Source organism: Narcine bancroftii, chromosome 12, assembly GCF_036971445.1.
Source record: "Narcine bancroftii isolate sNarBan1 chromosome 12, sNarBan1.hap1, whole genome shotgun sequence".
Classification (NCBI taxonomy): domain Eukaryota; kingdom Metazoa; phylum Chordata; class Chondrichthyes; order Torpediniformes; family Narcinidae; genus Narcine; species Narcine bancroftii.
In genome coordinates, this window is record NC_091480.1 from 27,262,994 (window position 1) to 27,285,480 (window position 22,487).

Here is a 22,487-nt window from a genome sequence, read left to right on the forward strand (position 1 = left end):
GTTTGAAATCTCCATCTTAAACTACAGTGGATCTTACCTGCATTTAAAGTCACAAGAACCTGCTGCCAGCAAGACATTATTGGGATGCCAGTCAAGGCTGAGGATAGTAGAACGAATTGGCTTCTTAATGTGTTTACTCACCCACCTAGAAGGGAGAAATACAGCTCATGATGCCAAAACCCAAGAGATGTATCCTTTCATTAAAATAAAGAATTTCATTTAAATGTTGTTTACCATCTTTAAACTTCTGGCCACTTACTTCAAAAATGGCTTCAGCCACCACTTTGAAGTGCATTGTTTCAAGACAAATAGGCTCAGTTTCGAGCCCTTATCTACAAATAAATCACTGCATACATTTAACTTTAATATACCTTCACTTTTATGGTGGAAGACATTCCAATTCAAGTTCACCAGGCACTAAAAAGAATCTAGGTTCCTCTTAACATGTTTGAGAATGTTTTGTACTTGTTCGTTTTCTAATTTCTCCATATTACAACTTTATCATTGACCCTTGGTATATTTACTGCACTTTTGATAGCGGTACAATAACAGCTGCTGAGTCCACGCTGCTGAAGATCCAGCTGCGCTGGATGGGTCACGTCTCCAGAATGGAGGACCATCGCCTTCCCAAGATCGTATTATATGGCGAGCTCTCCACTGGCCACCGTGACAGAGGTGCACCAAAGAAAAGGTACAAGGACTGCCTAAAGAAATCTCTTGGTGCCTGCCACATTGGCCACCGCCAGTGGGCTGATAACGCCTCAAACCGTGCATCTTGGCGCCTCACAGTTTGGCGGGCAGCAGCCTCCTTTGAAGAAGACCGCAGAGCCCACCTCACTGACAAAAGGCAAAGGAGGAAAAACCCAACACCCAACCCCAACCCACCAATTTTCCCTTGCAACCGCTGCAATCGTGTCTGCCTGTCCCGCATCGGACTGGTCAGCCACAAACGAGCCTGCAGCTGACGTGGACTTTTTTACCCCCTCCATAAATCTTCGTCCGCGAAGCCAAGCCAAAGAAAAAAAAAGAATAACAGCGAAATGGAAATGCATTCAACATTGTCCTGTTATAAAAATCACTGACCGACTCTACTATAATGAATCTAATACAAAATTAACTGGTTTGCTTTTATCGTATTTTCTGTTGCAAATGAATTTTCAGCTGATATGTTCCCTCCATTCCCATGTCCCTTACATCTATCTTATAGAACTCTGACTGAAAAATTGGTACCAAGTTATTGCTAAACTCTTTCTCCAATTACAACCCAAGATTCCATGAAGTGCTGAATTTCAAACTTGTGCAAGTTCATTCCATTCCCAGATCTTCCACATAATTATTGAAAAATTCAAGGGCGAGAGATAGCCAGATGTAAGTGGGAAAGCTGCATTTCTTCAGTGAGGTTTTGAGTGCATCCTTGAATCCTTTTCGCTGACCGTCTGGTAACCACTTCATATAACTGAGCTTGGAAAAATGCTTCACTTTCAGAAATTTTGTGTTGTAGATGCAATCAATGTGGCTTGTGCAACATAGATGACTGGTATATTTAGGGGTCTCAATGCAGGGGATGCTGGCCAGAAGACACAGGTCTTTCCAACGAATCTGGAGAATTTTGCAGAGTGCCGAGTTCACTTTTCATTACCTTGAGATATCTAAGGAACGCAACCAAATATCTTGTATTCCAAGCTGCAAGGATCACTTTTACCGATTAACCTCGAATTTTGTGCAATTGTCTGTCTTGATCTTTAAATACCTTTTTCTGCAATCAACCAAAGGCTGTGCTGAGACTAAAGGACGTGTTTGATTTCACCGGTGATGCTTGAGTTTGTCAAGACAAGATTCCTATTATAAGGAATCTTATTATAAAGCTACGCCTATCATAGTTTGCTACCTCTCGGTTTCTGACCAACCTAAATTGATGTTGCATATTATTTACTACAGCAAAGAATTTCTTTCTTGTTTTTGATCTCTTTAGCATTTTGGCTACAAACACTTAACATACATCATATCAAACACATTTCAGCCTGGGTTATTAATTGATCTATTAATCTTATTTAACTGCTATTGTTTCTTAACCTTTCTCCCTTTATGACCATCCAAAATACTGCACTTAATAATTATTGTGGAATTGAACACATGCATGTGAAAACATTGAGTGTGTATTTAAAGTAGATTCAGTGCATTTTCTATTCTTGTTCTTCCCCGTGATTCTTGCACAATTAACAGCGCAGATAAATTTACATTGGAATCCCTTTGGTTACTCAATTGTTTAAGTTAATGAACAGAGGAACTGTAAAAACTAGGTAGCCACATTTGATCCTTTGCATGCAACGAGTTAACAGACTCTGGACAGACTCCAAATAGGACTCTGAACTTCACAACTGTCCACAGTGCTTAATGGTTTTGATTTGGCTTTCAGGGAAATGTCCACAATTGTGGCCAAGGCTCCCAATGGAGAAACTCACTATTTAACTTGAGAAGTGGAGGCTGAGTAATGGAAGGCACCTACCATGTATAAACTTAGCTAATCAATACTTTCAGATGATATGAAAGGATCAGAACAATTAACTGAGAAAGAAAATCATCAACTCAATCATACATTTTCTTTTAAAAAACACACACACATTCAGAGAAGTCTTTATAATTTCAAGATTTTTCACTCAAATTAAGAATTTAAAAAAACCACATTTTAAAGATTGTTCAGGAGCTATATTATTTAAGTGTCTTAAAATATAATGGTTTGAATTGACTGATGTTAAAAACCAAGCTGAACAAATTGGGAATCAAAACCTTGGAGCTAAAAATACATTCAACATTAAAATGTCCTCACTTTTGCAGAAGATGACCTCAATTTGATCGACATGCTTACCAATGCTTGCTCCCAATTGCTGTCACCAAAGGAAAAGATCATAATGCAATTCCCTTCGGTGTTATTGGATAAACCTAACAAAATTTAAAAGTAAATTGCTGTTTCAGTCTAATACTGTGAATCACCAAGTTAAGGCATGGATTCAGTCTATACATCGGAAATGCCAGGTTCAGGGAGTTATAAAATGTACTGGGAAAAAAAAACTTTTCTGCACCAAAGCATTTTTCTTAACATAGAACGTTAAAGCATAATACAGGCCAAAAATAAAATTTAAAAAAAAAAAGCATAATACAGGCCCTTGTGCTGAAGCATATATTGGTCAAAAAAAAAGTACTAAACCCTCTACTTTTTCTCCATCCACGTGCCTGACTAAGAATCTCTAAAGTGCCCCTAATGGAATTCTTAATCAAAAATTTCATGCAAATTTACATTAAAAGCAATGTTCCTATGGATATTATAGATATGCATGCAATAAGAAAATAAAAATACTCAAAAGTACCAAGTTGGCCAATAATAAGATAGTGCTAATGGCTAAAAACCTCTTGCCTTAAGTTGTTCTCAATGGTAGTTTTCCTTTCAACTTCACTAAGTACTCACTTACCAATCATTTTCTCCTTCAAAGTAGCACACTGATATCAGCCGGGCACCACTACCTACAGCAAACTTATTTTCCTGAGGAGACCATTTAACAAACGTGGCAGCACGGTTAATTCTTAGAATCACCAACGTTGGCTTCCACACACCATCTTTCTGACTCCACACGTAAGCATTACGGTCAGCACCACAGGTTACAATGCGATCACTCTGGGGAGCCCAGTCAATGCCTGCATAAACAGTAGCAAATATTAGAGCAAATTCATTAATGAACACAGCATCAAGAACATATCCCAGCAGGCTGGAGTAAACAAACAATTCCAAACAGAAATAATTGTTTGCTTGGATTTCAAATGACCTTAGAAAACAATAAGCATTTTAAGAAAGAGCTCAGTTTCTGGTTTCTGTAGATAATAGTCAGATCTACAAATGTTTATCTTTTTACCAACCTAAACCATTGCTAATTATAATGGTGGAATATATCCAGCCACCATAGCTGTCACATCTGTCCAAGCTTGATTTAAAGCAGTGGTTTTCAAACTACCCCCCAAACTCACGTTTCATCTTAAGCCATTGGTTCTCCACCTTTTTTTTTCCCCCCACTCACACACCACTAAGTATTCCCTATGCCACAGGTGCTCTGTGATTAGTCTTTCTTCTTTGGCTTGGCTTCGCGGACGAAGATTTATGGAGGGGTACGTCCACATCTGCTGCAGGCTCGTTGGTGGCTGACAAGTCCGATGTGGGACAGGCAGGCACGGTTGGAGCGGTTGCAAGGGAAAATTGGTTGGTTGGGGTTGGGTTTTTCCTCCTTTGTCTTTTGTCAGTGAGGTGAGCTCTGCGGTCTTCTTCAAAGGAGGTTGCTGCCCGCCGAACTGTGAGGTGCCAAGATGCACGGTTGGAGGCGAGATCAGCCCACTGGCGGTAGTCAATGTGGCAGGCACCAAGAGATTTCTTTAAGCAGTCTTTGTACCTCTTCTTTGGTGGTCAATGTAGAGCTCGCCATAGAACACGTTCTTGGGAAGGCGATGGTCCTCCATTCTGGAGACGTGACCCACCCAGCGCAGTTGGGTCTTCAGCAGCATGGATTCGATGCTTGCGGACTCTGCCACCTCGAGTACTTCGATGTTGGTGATGAAGTCATTCCAATGAACGCTGAAGATGGAGCAGAGACAGCGCTGATGGAAGCGTTCTAGGAGCCGTAGGTGAGGCTGGTAGAGGACCCATGATTCGGAGCCGAACAGGAGCGTGGGTATGACAACGGCTCTGTACACGCTGATCTTTGTGTGTTTCTTCAGGTGGTTGTTTTTCCAGACTCTTTTGTGTAGTCTTCCAAAGGCGCTATTTGCCTTGGCGAGTCTGTTATCTATCTCGTTGTCGATCCTTGCATCAGATGAAATGGTGCAGCCGAGGTAGGTATGGTTGACCGTTTTGAGTTCTGTGTGCCCGATGGAGATGTGGGGGGGCTGGTAGTCATGGTGGGGAGCTGGCTGATGGAGGACCTCAGTTTTCTTCAGGCTGACTTCCAGGCCAAACATTTTGGCAGTTTCCGCAAAACAGGACGTCATGCGCTGGAGAGCTGGCTCTGAATGGGCAACTAAAGCGGCATCGTCTGCAAATTGTAGTTCACGGACAAGTTGCTCTTGTGTCTTGGTGTGAGTTTGCAGGCGCCTCAGATTGAAGAGACTGCCATCCGTGGGGTACCAGACATAAACAGCGTAGTATGTGGGTGGCAAGAAAAAATTTGAACGCCACTGATTGAGTCTTTATGTGCAAAGTTTCATAGTTCCAAAGGAAATGGGTCAATGACAATTTTTCTCAAGCAAAATATTTCAGTAACAATTGCGTCTAGAGCAGTGATTTTCAACCTTTCCTTCCCACTCGCATACCACCTTAAGCAATCCCTTATTAATCACAGAGCACCGATAGCATTGGGATTGCTTAAGGTGGTATGTAAGTGGGAAGAAAAAGGTTTGAAGGCCACTGTTTTAATCACTCCTAATTGAGTCGTTATGTACATGGTTTCATAACTCCAAAGGAAACGGGTCATTGACAAATTTTCTCAAGCAAAATATTTCAGTAGCAATTGGGTCTCGAGCAATGGTCCTCGACCTTCCCTTACCACTCACACACCACCTTAAGCAATCCCTTGCCAATCACAGTGCACTTATGGCATAGGGATTACTTAAGGTGGAATGTGAGTTTGGGGGGGGGGGGTGGCAGTTTGAAAGCTACTAATTTAAAGTATGGTTATTACAGCTTGCTACCAAATATGTTTGCTGCATATCACTAAGTTTTTGCTTTTAAAAAAATGAATGACCTCATTACTAACATGGTGCTCAAAATATAACCAAAGGCATGCCAATAACACTTTCAAGAAAATAGGAAGGATGGTAAGAGTTTGTTATTATTTGTAATAAAAATACATTGTTCTACCAATGCTCATGTGGTGCAGATGACTGAAATTATACGACAAAGACATCCTTAGGGCAAAATATAGGGGATCTGGACTAATCTTCTCTTCTATGACGATGGTCATAAGGGTTGTTGAATTTCAACATTCAGAATTAAACATTTATATCAGGATTTCAAAAATGGTACTCTCTTCAAGTTTAAAATAGCCTGTTGGGACATAGTGAGAATTTATACAGTCTACTTCCAAGCCTAAATGCCTCCAAACAAACAATTTAAAAAATATAGCATTAAATATCAGATACACAAACTGGAAAGCAGCAAAAGTTCAAAGGTATATTACTAATAATATATTTTTTACATTTTATGCAATATATTGCAGGTTAGTTCTCTTTAAAAAAAAAATACATCATAAAGGCACAGGAAAGTAACTCTTGAACAAGGAAATTATCAAATGAATTGAGTTTGCCAATTTTAATTAAAAGAATTTGGGGTGTTTAAAAAAAAAAATCCCTGATACTGAGATTTCAGTTCAATTCTTAAACAAATAGCCTTTTGTTTGGCAAAAAGCTCACTGGACCACGGAAGAGTACAAAAATGATACAGTAGTAACTTGACCACATTAGTAAAGCAACGATTACATGACCAAAAGTAAATCACAATGTATTCATGGATTGGGCAGTTATGTTTAAAAAAAACTATCCTTGAATCAATCGCAATATCATGAGGAAGTTAAAAAGAGATCCTTCTGACCCTAAATCCAAGAGAATCTGGCAGCAGCTGTTACCACAAAGCACACAGTTATGAAGTTGCATTTATTTGTACACATCTCATGGTCCAGAGGTAGTGATTTCTTCTATGAACAGTCTGATTTTTTTTGAGAGTCAACACATGGCTTTTTGATTGCATTGTATAATCTGTAATTAATTGGCAGATATTAAATGGAATTTTGAGAGATTGTGGAAATCAGAGGGCACTGTCAATACAAAAGCCTGCACACAATCGTGGTGTGAGGTACCCAAGAAAGTGAAAAAGTCCAAAACATCTTCCTACTTTCTAAACCTTGGCTTCTCCTTATGCCAAATTGATTACGTAATTGTGACAATTAAGTAATGCAATAATGGACAACAGACCTGATGACATCTCATCTATTGTTTGCATCTCCGCTCCCACTTCCTTCTCTCCTGGACAGAGCAAGAACAGAGTTCCTCTGCAGCTCACCTTCAGCCAACAATCCCCATGTTTAATAGATCATCCATTGAAACACTAGGTACATCTACCCCTCCCTGTTCAGCATTTCAAATGAATCATTCCCTTTGTGTCTCTCTTGACCACTCAGCTGTTCCCATCAGGCTCTCCCTGTCTAAACTGCAGCATTGTCTTTTCACTTCCTCCCCTTACATCATTCAAGAAACTGAACAGTCCGATGAAGCGAGTAAGTGTTTCGCTTCCCCATCCCAGTGTACTGCATTCAGTTTTCACAATATGATCTTCTTCACATTTGAGGAAACAAAAAAGACTTGGTAACTACATTTGCAGAGCACCTGCATTCAGCCCAACCACTCAGTTGCCTGCCTCTTCGATTCTCCACTGCACTAACCAGTTCTGGGCCTCCTGCCCGGTTATGACCTCATCTTCCTTCTGTGCATGTTATCAAATTCTCCCTTTTCCAATAATTTGCTAAGCATTTTTTCCTCAAGTCGCTGAAATTGGCAGGGTTTTCCCCCGACCCACAAATTTTGTCATCCTTCACAAACCGCTCCCCACCACAGCAATCTTCCCTTTGTCCATCCAATCCCATTCTGATAAAGATCTTTAAACTTAAATATTAATCATTTATTTTTCCACAGATGCTGCCTGGCCTCCAGATCTTGGTCAATGTTTGAAACAAACATGGGGATGGAAGGGAGAAGCAGCTTCAGTGGAGTAAGAGACTGGCAGACGAGTGTGAGTGAAAGTGCATGTGTTAGTAGATTGGTGTGAACAAGATCACTTGGGTAGGGCTCTGAGCAAAGCACATGTCTGAAGATTAAATGATTTGGTTTCAAAATTTAGAAACAGAAATATAGAAAACCTACTGCACAATACAGGCCCTTTGGCCCACAAAGTTGTGCTGAACATGATCCTACCTTAGAAATCACTAGGCTTTTCCATAGCCCTCTAAGCTCCATGTACCTACCCAAAAGTCTCTTTAAAAGACCCTAACATATCCACCTTCACCACCGCTGCTGGCAGCCCATTCCACACACCCACCACTCTGCGTAAAAAATGTACCCATGATATCTCTTCTATATCTACTCCCAGCATCTTAAACCTTACGTGGGAACCATTTCAGCCCTGGTAAAAAGCCTCTGACATTTGAACAAGTGTCAGTTAAATTTAAGCTCTCCAATAGACATTTTTTTAAAATAGATATTTGTAAGTTAGGAATTTTGTTCAGTCTAAATTTAATGCTTTTCCTAGCATTACAGATTCTTGAAACACTTTTTGATCTACAATGTGTTCACACCTGATTGATATCACATATTTATCTTGATTTATTGGATTTAAGACTAGCTTCAATGGATAAGATTAAAAATAGTTGGGAGCGTGACCTTAATATAACTTTTTCAGATGAAGATTGGTATTCCACTTATTTTGATCAATGATTCTTCATTTTGTGCAAGGCACTGTTTATTACAATTTAAGGTGGCACACAGAATACACAGGTTATCCCATTTCTATGCGGATATTGATCCATTTTGTGAAAAGTGTAAATTTTTTGAAGCCTCATAGGTTTTGGGAATGCCCTAAATTAGGAAGATATTGGCAGAATATTTTTCAGTCTTTATCAACAATTTTTATGATATTAGATCTGTGCCCTTTAATTGCCCTGTTTGGTTTTTCGCGTCAACCGGATAAAATTTTATCAGCACCCTCAGGAGAAAGTTTTAGCTTTTAGCAGGTTGAGAGCAGTTTTAATGAAATGGAAAGATGAACTCTCACCGACTCATGCACAGCAGCTACATGATGCTTAAGGAAAATTAGGTCAATTGAAGATAAAAAGCTTCCATTTGAAAAGGTATAGGCCCCATTTCTAGAATACTATCATAATTGGAAGTTTTAGGTGATTTGGGAGCTCAAGGGCTGATCCGTCCATCTTCTGGAGGTCACAACTTGATCCATCTTTGAATTTTTCGCGTAACCTTGATTAGAGGGAGGGGCTAGAGGATTTTTTCTTTTTGATAAATGGATTTATGGGTTTAATTATGATAATCCTAAATGATTTTTTTTTAAGATACCATATTAAGGTATAATGAGGTTTGTTAAAATATTATTTAACTGATTTTTATGTATAATCATTCTAACAAATAATCACATTTAACAATTAGGGATGAAATTTAAAATTGGTCCTCCCAAACCACCTCCAAATACTCTGTCACAGTGCATTTACTTTAATTATATGCTTTGTATATGTTATCATATTCCACTATATTAATAATTTGTGTATGGATTATTATGTTAAAGTCAATAAAAATATTTTAAAAAGGAAAAAAAAGCCTCTGACTATCTACACGATCAATGCCTCTCATCATCTTAAACATCTCTATCGAGTCAACTCTCATCCTCTGTCGTTCCAAGGAGAAAAGGCCGAGTTCACTCATAGGTCCTGCTCCCTAAACCAGCCAACAGCCTTGTAAATCTCCTCTGCACCCTTTCAATGGCTTCCACATCCTTCCGGTAGTGAGGTGACCAGAACGGCTCACAGTACTCCAAGTGGGGACTGACCAGGGTCCTATATAGCTGCAACATTACCTCTTGGCTCCTAAATTCAATTCCACGATTAATGAAGGCCAATACACTGTAAGCCTTCTTAACCATAGAATCAACCTGCGCAGCTGCTTTGAGTGTCTTATGGACTCAAACCTCAAGATCCCTCTGATCCTCCATACAGCCAAAGGTCTTACCATTAATACTATATTCTGCCATCATATTTGACCTACCAAAATGAACCACTTCACACTTATTTGGGTTGAACTCTATCTGCCACTTCTCAGCCCAGTTTTGCATCCTATCAATGTCCCACTATAACCTCTGACAGCCCCCCACACTATCCACAACACCGCCAACCTTTGTGTCATCAGGAAACATACTAACCCATCCTTTCACTTCCTCACTCAGGTCATATATAAAAATCACAGAGTAAGGGTAGCAGAACAGGTCCCCGAGGAACACCACTGTTCACTGCCCTCCAAGCATGACCCACCTACAACCAGTCTTTGGCTTCTATGGGGAAGAAAGCCAGCGTTTGATCCCCAAAGCATCGTCCCCTCGGATCCCATGCTTATTTTCTCAATAAGCTTTACATGGGGTACCTTATCAAATACCTTGCTGAAATCTATATACACTACATCTATTGCTCTTCCTTCATCAATGTGTTTAGTCACGTCCTCAAAAAATTCAATCAGGTTTATAAGCCACGGCCTACCCTTGACAAAGCCATGTTGACTATTCCTAATCATTATACCTCACCAAATATTCATAAATTCTGCCTCTCAGGATCTTCTCCATCAACTTACCAATCACTGAATTAAAACTCACTGGTCTATAATTTCCTGGGCTATCTCTACTCCCTTTCCTGAATAAAGGAACAATATTCGCAACCCTCCAATCCTCCGGCACCTCTCCCATCCCCATCGATGATTCAAATATCATAGCCAGAGGTTCAGCAATCTCCTCCCTTTCCTCCCACAGTAGCCTGGGTTACATCTCATCCGGTCCTGGCGAATTATCCAACAATGCTTTTTAAAAGCTCCAGCACGTTCTCTCTCAATATCTACGTGCTCAACCTTTCCTGTCTGCTGCAAGTCATCACTACAATCACCAAAGTGAATACTGAAGTATTCATTAAGCTCCTCTGCTATTTCCTCTGGTTCCATACACACTTTCCCACTGGATAGGTCCTATTCTTTCACATGCTCTTCAGCGACTGGATAGCTGCTAAATGAGATAAATACCATTCCCACAAAATTAACCTCCATCCATCCCTGGGAAATCATGTACGAGAACACTCCAATCTATTCTGAGGTCATGAAAACACAGTCTGCCACCTTGGTACACCATTGATGAATCAGTAGAAATTGTCTTGCTTTTTTTCCCCCTTGGGTGAAAAAAAAAGAGCTTCCTGAATTAAGTCTTAGTCTGTGGACATCATGTCTCCGGTCAGGAAAGGCTTTGCATTTAGTGAGTATCCTCACTTTTGGAGAGGTTAATAACTGGTATCTGAAGATTGAGGTTGGGTGGCAAATTAAGAAGGAAAGCAAGAGGCAGGAACTACCTGAGAAGGTGAGAGTTGGAAGACAACAAAGACTTGGGATGCAGCTAGGGAAAGGAAATAAGCGAGGAGAAAGAAAAGAGCTTGAACAAGTTGTTTTTGCTGAACATCCTTTATATGACTATGCAACAGAACATCATTTTGAATCTTCTTTTCTTTATCACTTCATTCTGTGCATACAACATGGAAGCAAGTTTACAATAATTGGTCCTTATTAAAATAGTTCACGTATAATCATCCTCCACTTGTCAGAAATGAGTGGAGCCAAAACATCGTTGATCCCAAAACAATGCTTCTGAAACAGAGAGGGAAACACTGCACAGTAGCATTAGCCAGGAATGCAACAACAGCATCCTTTATAATCTACAAAAGATACATTCTTTGCAGGCACACTTTGTCAATCAATATGAAGGTTTATCTTATTAACAAATGATTAGGCAGTATGACTCATTTGAATTATTTCATTGCAAGCGCATATACAAAATAAATTTTTGACCAATAACCTCAATTTCTTTGCATCTGTTAGTGATCATACTTGATTTTTTAAATTTAGACACACAGCATAATAACAGGCCCTTACAGCTCAAGAGCTCGTGCCCCTCAAATGCACCAATTAACCTACAGTTCTCATGTTTTTGAAGGATGGGAGGCAACTGGAGAAAACACAGGGAGAATGTGCAAACTCCTTAAAAACAGCACCAGATTCTAACTCAGGACATTGGCACTGCAATTGTGTTGTTCTAACTGCTTCGCTAAACATGCCACCCCAAACAAAAAATATCTTCAAATTATTTTCCACCATTTCTAATCATTTGAAGGTGTTAGAGACAGGTAAGAAGATTGAAAGCAAATTGTATGGCAAATTATCATAATCTATGGTTACTAGAAACTGCAGATGCAGGAATCTACAGCAAATGGAGGGAAATGAAGAGTTGACTGCTAGATGCAGAGGCTAGTGAGGTGAAGGACAAGGACCAAAGGAACTCCATCTATGGGGGGGGGGGGGGGGGTGGCAGGGAGGCTGGGTGAGAAGTATGGGAACTGGAGAAGTGGGTGAGGGCTTATCAGCATAGTTCAGGGGCGGGTGAGGAGGAAGGGGCAGGAGGCATGTTTCTTGAAAGAGAATATTTTGGATGCCTGGGAGTGGAAAGCCTCATCTCCAGAATATTTGCGACAGAATCAGAGAAACTCAGAAAGGGATGGCTTCCTTGAAAGAGATAGGGTGGGAGGAGGTGCAGCCCAGGCAACTTTGAGAGTTGTGGATAGTTTGACTCCTCAGATGAAGACTGAGACATCCAGAAATGAGAGAGAGGTTTAAGTATGTAAAAGTTGATTAAATTGGCAGATTCACCACAGGTCGAGAAGGCAGACGTCAATGTAATCCAATCCCAATTCCAAATGAATTTCAAGTATAAATATTTAGCTCTAACATTACTGGAGATGCTTTTGTACCTGTTATTCGACCATTATGTTCTTTCAGTTCATGATTCTTGATCCACTGATTTCCACTTTTCTTATAAATATGAACCTCGTGGTTATTGGGACTAAGTGCTATCTCTGTAGAAATCAGAAAAAAAATTGTGAAAATTCACAATATACAAATCAGTGATGTAAATGGGTAAAAAAAAAGGATGTTTAAAATTGGCAAGCCTTGCAGTTAGTTCATCATTCATACAACAGTCTCAAACAATCTGAAAACTTGCTTATCCCGCATCTGCCAATCCCTATAGGTAACAGATACCAGGGGTTTTATTGTAAAATTAAAATCTACAGCCTAATAAACTAATCCAATAACATTTCTGATACTCACTTACAAACCTCAAATCCCCTAAACAAATAACATGCATCCTATTATTTGAATTTTGTGTTATCTGGTTTACAATGAAGATATGGAAGGGAAGCAGATGGTCAATGTACAGAATAGCTGGTGGCAGAATTGGAAACTTTATACAGCATAACATCTCAGACACCAAGGAGTGCAACAGAATTTGATCTGAAGTTTTATATGAACAGTCTAGATACCTTATGTACAGATAGAAGATAGAACCAATGACAGACCAGCACATTTATATAAAAAAATCAAATATTTCAAAAGTCCTAAAATGAATCAAGTTGAAAAGAAAATTTGGCAGTTAATTTTCACAATGCAGTTTTAGGAAAAGTAAATAAAATAAATGGGAAGGTAATATGTTTCTGGTGGTACTGACATCAAAGAATTCCTGGCACTTAATTGAAGGGAAAATATTGTTAATTTGAAAATGAATGTATCAATCAATGTTATTTCAATTCTGCAATGGCATCACCTACAAATAAACTATTTTTTTTTTATAATCCAACTGCAATTGGATCTTTGTTCCAGGTAACATAATAGTGACAGACAAGGTGAAATTCTATGCTTGTATATTTCTGTTATCCAAAGACTAATTTCCAAAGTAGTTCATACAAAATTTACATGGGTCATGCTTCTTATTTCTTCAATGCAAAGGATAAAGGGGCTTGTTGAATCTTGGATCTATTTTTGACACTCCTCAATTCTTTCAAACTGCCACCAACTCCAACATTTTTAAATTAAGCATTGGGAATACTAAAACCACCATTCACTACTTAATAATTCCATTATTTCTCTCCTTCGCAACAGCACTGCATGCAACATTGCTGTCACGCTGGATAGATTACATGAACATGACGTTACTGTACCATTTTCTCAGCTCCCGCATTACTCTACTCCACCCAACCTCAGCTCATCAGCTGTTGAATTCCTTGTAAATGTCATTCCTCTGGGAATTAATGGTTCCTTGACCACCTCTCATCTTCCACCCTCTGCAAACTTCTCCCACCAAATTTAATTCAACCATTGCTGTTGCACATCGACTTCTGGTTGAGCAACATGTGCAGGATTGGTAAGAACTCGGTTTCTGAGAAATGTCTGTGAACAGAAGTATCCGAAAACCAGCAGTTTTGGTCACCTAGCTTTTGGAAGGATATTATAAAGTTTGAAAGAGTACAGAAAAGGTTTAGGCATGATTAGGGAAGTTAGTAAGAGAGACTGGAAAAACTAGGCCTGATTTCTTTGAGCGTATGAGGTTAAGAGGAGATATTGAGGTCTATTACATCATGAGGAGCATTGATAAGGTGAATTATGACAGTCTATTTCCTAAGAAAATGCAAGATGAGTGGGCATAACAAGGTGAGTAGAGTGGGAATTGAAAGGAATTGAGGGGACAGTTTTTCACTCAGAGAGTGGTGGACATAAGCAGCCAGTGAAGGCAGGTATGTTAGCTTCTTTAAAAAACATTTGGGTAACTACTTAGATGGGAGGGGATTGGAAGGGTACGGGCCTAATAGGGAAAAGTAAGAAGGTACATGGCTCAGCAGTCACGCATGGCCTGTTTCCACGCTCCAAGACTCTTATGTGAATAGATAGCTTTCTCATCGGAGATGACCACTTGGTCTTTAAAAAAACAATTTAACAGATGCACCTGAGATTGCTACACCTTTTGACAAAAAAAAAACTTCACAGATCCTTTTTATAACAAGCAAGCATCAAGGCATTTTAACCTTCCAAATTAAATGAGTTTTACTTTGAACAACATTAATTATTTGGGTATTCTTTGAAATTTGTAATTTTATACAAATACAACCACAAAGTATTCTAGGCAACTTAGACACATTCTTGAGCAGTAAAAATATCCTTAATATGTGATTATCTCATAAGTCATTAGCCACTCCCAAAGCAAATAGAGGCGAGTGAATAACTTCTCATATTAAGTGGAGCACCTTTAAAGAGTGGGTCTATCAAATGAATAGGCTCAAATAACCTATTGACTGTATGGATCTTGACAAAGCTACAACATATTGTATCACTTATGGCAACATTTTTAGATTTACTGTTCTGCCACATAATCTGATATTCTACAATGAATACCAAATCATACCATTACCTCTGCCCTTGAAACAAGCAACACTAAATAAAAACAAAATTTGCAAATCAAGCCTTTCATTTTTCACAAAACACTGACCATGCTTACCAATGAATGAGCATTGCAACTTACGTGTACGATCTTGATTCCAGGCATGACATGTAATTGGCTCAACCAAGAATTGATGGCGAGACATTCTACTTTCAAAACTTCTTTACGATCTTCACTGAACCTTATAAAGTGAAATAACATTTCAGTGTTTTCAACATATTTATTCAAACATTAAACAATTAAAGCATTACAATTATTTTCAACAACCAATTCACGACTGATAGTTTAGTCAAAATAGGTGAACAACAGTTATTAAACTTTTCATGTGACACAATATCTTAGTGTTACCCTTGTCTGCACATTAGCACAGGTTGTGATTTTTTTTTTGTAGAGCTAATCTTTGACCTTAAGATTCTCTCTTGAAATACTCGGGGAATAATCCAATACAATGTGGCCATGCTTCAAAAATTCCTCATTGGTATTAAGGTATTCTGTGATAATTTAGTATGGTCAGAAACTTTTTTTATTCCAAGCTTGAAATATCAAGCAGCAGATCTACTGTTTCCTCTCAGTGTGTCTCTTAAGTGAGCAAGAGGAATTGTTTAGGAATGCTAGCCTAAGAGAGATGACAGACACGATTTGAGTTTTGATTGCTGCTTTTAAAGGTGAGTGTTCAGAAGTCAGAGCTATCAGTACTCTATTCCAGAGCAACCATTTACAAACACCTATTCAGTTTAAAGATTCAAAAGATCAAATCTTAATTTTTCTTGAATATATCCTTGATCAATCAATTCCAACAATTTGCAAATAAGATGGAAAAGATCTAGTAGAATTGTGCCAACTCTATCTGCACTCCTCATCAAAATGTATCCCTGTTACCTCAAACAGATCAACTCTGATTTTTCCTTTCAAAAAGGAGTAGGATTATGTTTTAGATGCCAGAAAGAAAAAGCAAAATTTTTACATTCAACATGATCTTGTGAAAAGATGAAAATTTTTTAGATGCTGTTTAAGGAACTTTTACAAAATATTTTTAAAGTTAAATTCCCAATGGATCCATCAATATTTTTGTTAAGTAATATTAAAAAGATTTGTTTGGAATTAAGATTAAATAAATTTCAAATAGCATTTTTGAGATAACCATTAGCAGTTGTGAGAAAATGTATTGCGATTACTTGGAAAAATAATATATAGAGTTGAATTTACTTCAATGGCATACAGAATCAAGACCTTGGAAAAAATAACGTATAATTTACGAGATCATTATTTTTTCTATCGGAAATTTTGGAGCCCTTATTTGAATTATATGGATTTAAAATTTTGAATACTCCTGCCTTGCTGTGGTGAAATGCCTCAATCCATGATATTTATCCATGTTATTATAGTTTAAATCTCCTTTCTTCTCTTTTCTTTTTTTAAAGAAGGGGTAGTTAGGAGGAAATTTAGGGGTGGTTTCAGGTAAGGGGTATACAAAGGGGGAGGGTTTTTTGAGTAAGAGAGGTTAGAGGGGTTTTTGGTTATATGCCATGTATACTTATTAATATTTTATATTTTGCATTGTTTATTAATTTTATGTATCATGGTTTTAAATTTTAAATAAAGTATTTAAAAAAAAAGAGTATGACCCCCCCTCAGGGTTGAAGGTGTTTCGCTTCCACTTCACGGTGTCTAATGAGGCCATCTGTATCGAGTTATAGGTGAATAGTAGATGGTTGATGGTCTTGGTGATATGCCTTCAACACCATTATTCTCTCAGTGCTGGTTAACAAGCTATAAACCTTGGCTCCTTGACTTGCTCATCAGAAGACCACAGTCAGTAATGTATTGGAAACAACGCCTCCTCCTCACTGACGATTAACACAGACGCACCACAGGATGCTTGCTTAGCTCACTGCTCTACTCACTCTACACCCACAACTGCGGGGCCCAGGCACAATTCCAATGCTAAGTACAAGTTTGCCAATGACACCACAGTTGTTGGCAGAATTACAGACTGCAATGAGGACACATACAGGAGGCAGTTAGATCAGCAAGTTGAGTGGAGACACACCAACAACCTCCCACTCAACATTAGCAAAACCAAGGGGATGATCGAGGACTTGAGGAGGAAATCAGGATAACACAAACCAGTCTTAATTGCGGGGTCAGCAGCGGAAATCAAGAATTTCAAATGCCTGGGTGTCATAATCTCTGCGGAGCTGTCCTCGAGCCTCCATATTGATACAATCACATAGAAGGTTCAGCTGCAGCTGTTCTTTGAGGAGATTCTGTACGTCATCAAAGACTCTCAAAAGCTTGACATTGGTTATTTATCCTGGTCAATGGATTTCAAGGATTTTGCAGCAATATTGTCAGGTGTACCTCTCTGGTGCTTTTGGTTACCTACTGAAATGTACAGGAGTGCAGCAATCATTGTTGTGCAGTACACCATGAACCTAGTAGCAGGGTTAAGGCTACCTCAGATATTCATTCTGTACCTGCCACACAAAGACATGCAAAGCAATTACAACAAAAATTTAATTTCTATACAAACTGGGGTATATTGTGTCATCATTCTCGATTTTTTTTTGTTACAATATTGGGTCCCATTGCAGAAGAGTTCATCTACAAAGTGAATGGGAAATTGTTCAACCTCTACATTTGCACTCAAGTATCAAGATTACTAACTTCAGTCACTGAAATGCAGTATGCAGACATTTAGAGGTTAAGATCAAGTCACTGTTAATCCATTCACTGAAGAATACGCAAGAATGGGCCGCAAATAAACATCCACAAAAAGGTCTTCTGTTGATCTACTTCCATTCCCAAGAATAAAGGTCCATGAGAAGACCCTAAAAAGGATTATTTCCCATACCCAAGAGCAACCTTTAGCAAAGGAAGACATTGTTCACAAAACTCATCATCAGCTCCTGTGTGATCCAATATGCATTTTGGACAACAACCTACCGCCTCGATTACAGCTAAGGTGTAAATGGGTTGTCAAGTTACTGACGGTGAGTTGCCACATTTGTATATTAGCAGCAAGATTAAAAACATACTCAGAGAATGAAGGTTAAAGAGCAAGTTTCAGTCAAGTATTCGTAAAACAATACTTTTTGAATATTTTATTTATAATTTTCCACTCAAACTCCAACAATTGTCAATATCATTATAAACAATATCATTTACATTTTGTATTTGTTAATTCCATACAATCTTCTCATGGAGTTTAAGTGTTTCTTTTTATCCCCTTCTCCCCCAACCCCAACTTTGAACACTTAACACTCAACTAATTATATTTACACACAATAACCAAAAAACACACAACAAAGGTATGAAACTATATTTGGGGATCTATGGATTTGTCAACAGCTCCACTATTTGCTGAAAAGCCGATGTTACAAAATTTTCAGTGAAATTATTCAAGATGTCATTAACCAATAACGAAATTCAATCAAAATTGATGGGAAAAAGGTTCAAATCAGGAACAGAGGATTAATAAAATGGAAATAATGACAAATTGCATAGCTTTCGATTTGCCTCATTAACAAGCATGTAATAATGAAAAGGCGAGGCTCATACAGCTGCTTTCGTGTGGCAGGTTTACTGTGTCTCTTGTAAATATGGTTATGCAAACGGAATTTCAGTATTGGCACTTTGAGAATTTCGCAGTCAAGCTCATTTGAAATGGTGTCTAAAATGCTAATTAAAGCAAGCAAAAAAAAAGTATCGTTTTACCAGCCAGCAGAATATACAACCTAGCATTTCAAGAAATTATTTTTTGCCAAAACAACAACTGATATATTCAAGGAGAAAACTTTAATATTTATTTCCAGATGATCTAACAATATTTCAATGCAAAAGTAAAACACGAAAGTCTGCAGACACTGTGGATGAAGTAAAAACACAATGCTGGAGAAACTCAGCAGGTCAAACCACATACTTTATATTGCAAAGATAAAAATACATAACTGATCTTTTGGGCTTGAGCCCTTCATCAAGGTATGGAAAAATGCCAGCAGGTGACTGAATAAAAAGGTAAGGGGGAAGAAGAGGTGGGGGGGGGGGGGAGGAGCATGGTCCCAAAGGTAGGAGGTAATAGGCGGAGAAGGGAGAGAGCACAGCAGCAAGCAGGGGGAGGAGGGATAGCTGGGTGAATAGCGAGGAAAAGGGTTGGAGAGCTGAGGGAAAGGAAGTCAGGCAAGGGAGAAAGGAGAGTAAGTTAGCAGAAACCAGAAAAGTCGGTATTAATGCCATTCAGCTGGAGAGTGCCCAGATGGAATATCAGGTGTTGTTCCTCCAATTTATGGGTGGGCTTGGTGGGATAGTACATGAGACCATGGACAGACATGTAAATATGGGAGTGGGACGCAGAACTGAAATGGTTGGAAACTGGGAGGTCCCTGTCACTGATGGGGGACAGAGCGAAGGTGCTCAGTGAAGTGATCTACCATTCTGCACCCAGTCTTTCCAATGTAGAGAAGGCCACAAAGGGAGCAGTGGATACAGTAAATCACTCCTGCGAATATACAAATGAAGTGTTGCTTCACTTGAAAGGCCTGCTTAGGGCCCCAAACCGTGGCAAGGGAGGTGTGGGCGCAAGTTAACATCAGTAAAACTGAAGTAATCATTAGGTTTATTCCTGATAAACCGCCTACCAGATCACCATGATTCACATGCTCAAAACCATATAATTCAAAGTTAATGATTTGCATTATTCGAACTGTTGAATTATTCAATAATTTTAATTTGTTTCAAGACACTGCAGTGTTTCATACCAAAAATTCAATGTACTTTTGAGCAAATACATTGTTTAATTACGAGTATTTATTTTGTGTTCTTCACAACAAAAGCTCAACTCTAATAACATTGGTTTATATTTGTTGTATGGTGGATTACAAGAGGCATTGCTGAACCCCATGTAAAAACCATGAAATGAGAAATACTATTGTACTTTGTAATTTGCTCATCCTCTGATGTTAACCGCCTGTAACACATCCTTTAATGCCATCCTCAAGAAGACTTAGGCTGGAGTGAAACACGTTACACCAATTGCAGTCAAGAGCTGAGGAGCTTCAATGGAAGTTAGCTTTGCCACTTAGAAAATGGTACTAATGATACCATCTCAAGTTGAACTACAGTCAGCAATTATTATAATGCTCATGCTGACAAGAATGTGCATGTAACAGGATTTAAATATTGCTATAAGACAAGTAACTTTTTGTACTTTTTTTTGATTTTTCAGTTGAAAGCATCAAGAAATAGCAAAATTGTTTACCAGGAAGCTCTAGCCCCTTTCACACTTGCAAGTGGTCCCAGGAATTAACAGCCAATTGGCTTTTAAAAGTGTCTAGTGTGAAAGCAAAATCAACTCAACACCAGCATTAGATGATGTCGTCCCACACCAGGGATTGACGGCCTTGACCCCAGTACAATCCCCAGCATCTGCAGATGCCAGCGTTGCAATCAGGCAAGTGTGAAATGGGCAATTGCATTGTGGGATTGAAATAACCCAAGTTTTTGCACGAGTACAGGAACGTGAAGCAAGACTAGATTAAAATGAGGGTATAAACTTTGCCATGGGAAAGTCACAATGGGAGGGGGTTGGGGAAATAAATAGCAAAAACAGCTTGGTAGTGCTATAGCTACCCCTTCATGAATGCTCAGTGCAAGCAGCCGTGCATACATCCCTTTCTCTGCCGCACGTCATTCTGGGAGGGAAGATCCCTCATCACTTTTCACCCAAGGTATTTATAAATTGACCATGATAGTGTTACCATTTTTCCCACGCTGTACAAATTGTACGCGATAGTGTTACCATCTTTCCCACGCTGTACAAATTGTACGCGATAGTGTTACCACCTTTCCCACGCCGTACAAATTGTACGCGATAGTGTTACCACCTTTCCCACGCCGTACAAATTGTACGCGATAGTGTTACCACCTTTCCCACGCCGTACAAATTGTACGCGATAGTGTTACCACCTTTCCCACGCTGTACAAATTGTATACGATAGTGTTACCATCTTTCCCACACTGTACAAATTGTACGCGATAGTGTTACCACCTTTCCCACGCTGTACAAATTGTACGCGATAGTGTTACCACCTTTCCCACGCTGTACAAATTGTACGCGATAGTGTTACCACCTTTCCCACGCTGTACAAATTGTACGCGATAGTGTTACCACCTTTCCCACGCTGTACAAATTGTACGCGATAGTGTTACCACCTTTCCCACGCTGTACAAATTGTACGCGATAGTGTTACCATCTTTCCCACGCTGTACAAATTGTACGCGATAGTGTTACCATCTTTCCCACGCTGTACAAATTGTACGCGATAGTGTTATCATCTTTCCCACGCTGTACAAATTGTACGCGATAGTGTTACCTTCTTTCCCACGCTGTACAAATTGTACACGATAGTGTTACCATCTTTCCCACACTGTACAAATTGAACGCGATAGTGTTACCACCTTTCCCACGCTGTACAAATTGTATACGATAGTGTTACCATCTTTCCCACACTGTACAAATTGTACGCGATAGTGTTACCACCTTTCCCACGCTGTACAAATTGTACGCGATAGTGTTACCACCTTTCCCACGCTGTACAAATTGTACGCGATAGTGTTACCACCTTTCCCACGCTGTACAAATTGTACGCGATAGTGTTACCACCTTTCCCACGCTGTACAAATTGTACGCGATAGTGTTACCACCTTTCCCACGCTGTACAAATTGTACGCGATAGTGTTACCACCTTTCCCACGCTGTACAAATTGTACGCGATAGTGTTACCACCTTTCCCACGCTGTACAAATTGTACGCGATAGTGTTACCACCTTTCCCACGCTGTACAAATTGTACGCGATAGTGTTACCACCTTTCCCACGCTGTACAAATTGTACGCGATAGTGTTACCACCTTTCCCACGCTGTACAAATTGTACGCGATAGTGTTACCACCTTTCCCACGCTGTACAAATTGTACGCGATAGTGTTACCACCTTTCCCACGCTGTACAAATTGTACGCGATAGTGTTACCACCTTTCCCACGCTGTACAAATTGTACGCGATAGTGTTACCACCTTTCCCACGCTGTACAAATTGTACGCGATAGTGTTACCATCTTTCCCACGCTGTACAAATTGTGCACTAAAGTGCTACCAACTTTCCCACACTGCTTAAAAAATTGTCCACTATTGCTGTTTATTGCTAGCACTTTCCCACAGTCGCTCATAAAGGTTTATATAGGTCGGCAAACAACAACAGGGACAGAAGGGCTCATACTGTGCCATATATAAAGCTTAATTATATTACAATTAGGCATGATTAATTTTGCTCAAA

At 39.2% G+C, this 22,487-nt stretch overlaps 1 protein-coding gene across 2 annotated transcripts in view; it reads right to left on the bottom strand.

Moving 5' to 3' along the window:
- Positions 1-22,487, bottom strand: part of LOC138746518 (actin-related protein 2/3 complex subunit 1A-B) — a 50,423-nt gene that overhangs the window by 9,988 nt on the left and 17,948 nt on the right. Inside the window, exons 2-6 of one of the 2 annotated variants that reach the window (XM_069904752.1) lie at positions 18,677-18,838; positions 15,239-15,338; positions 12,639-12,743; positions 3,468-3,690; positions 38-145 (exon numbers count right to left, since the gene is read on the bottom strand). In XM_069904752.1, coding sequence (XP_069760853.1) covers positions 38-145; positions 3,468-3,690; positions 12,639-12,743; positions 15,239-15,302 — 500 coding nt within the window. In that variant the 5' untranslated portion in view covers positions 15,303-15,338; positions 18,677-18,838. The remainder of the gene's footprint in view (positions 1-37; positions 146-3,467; positions 3,691-12,638; positions 12,744-15,238; positions 15,339-18,676; positions 18,839-22,487) is intronic. The other variant, XM_069904751.1, reaches the window with a different exon arrangement.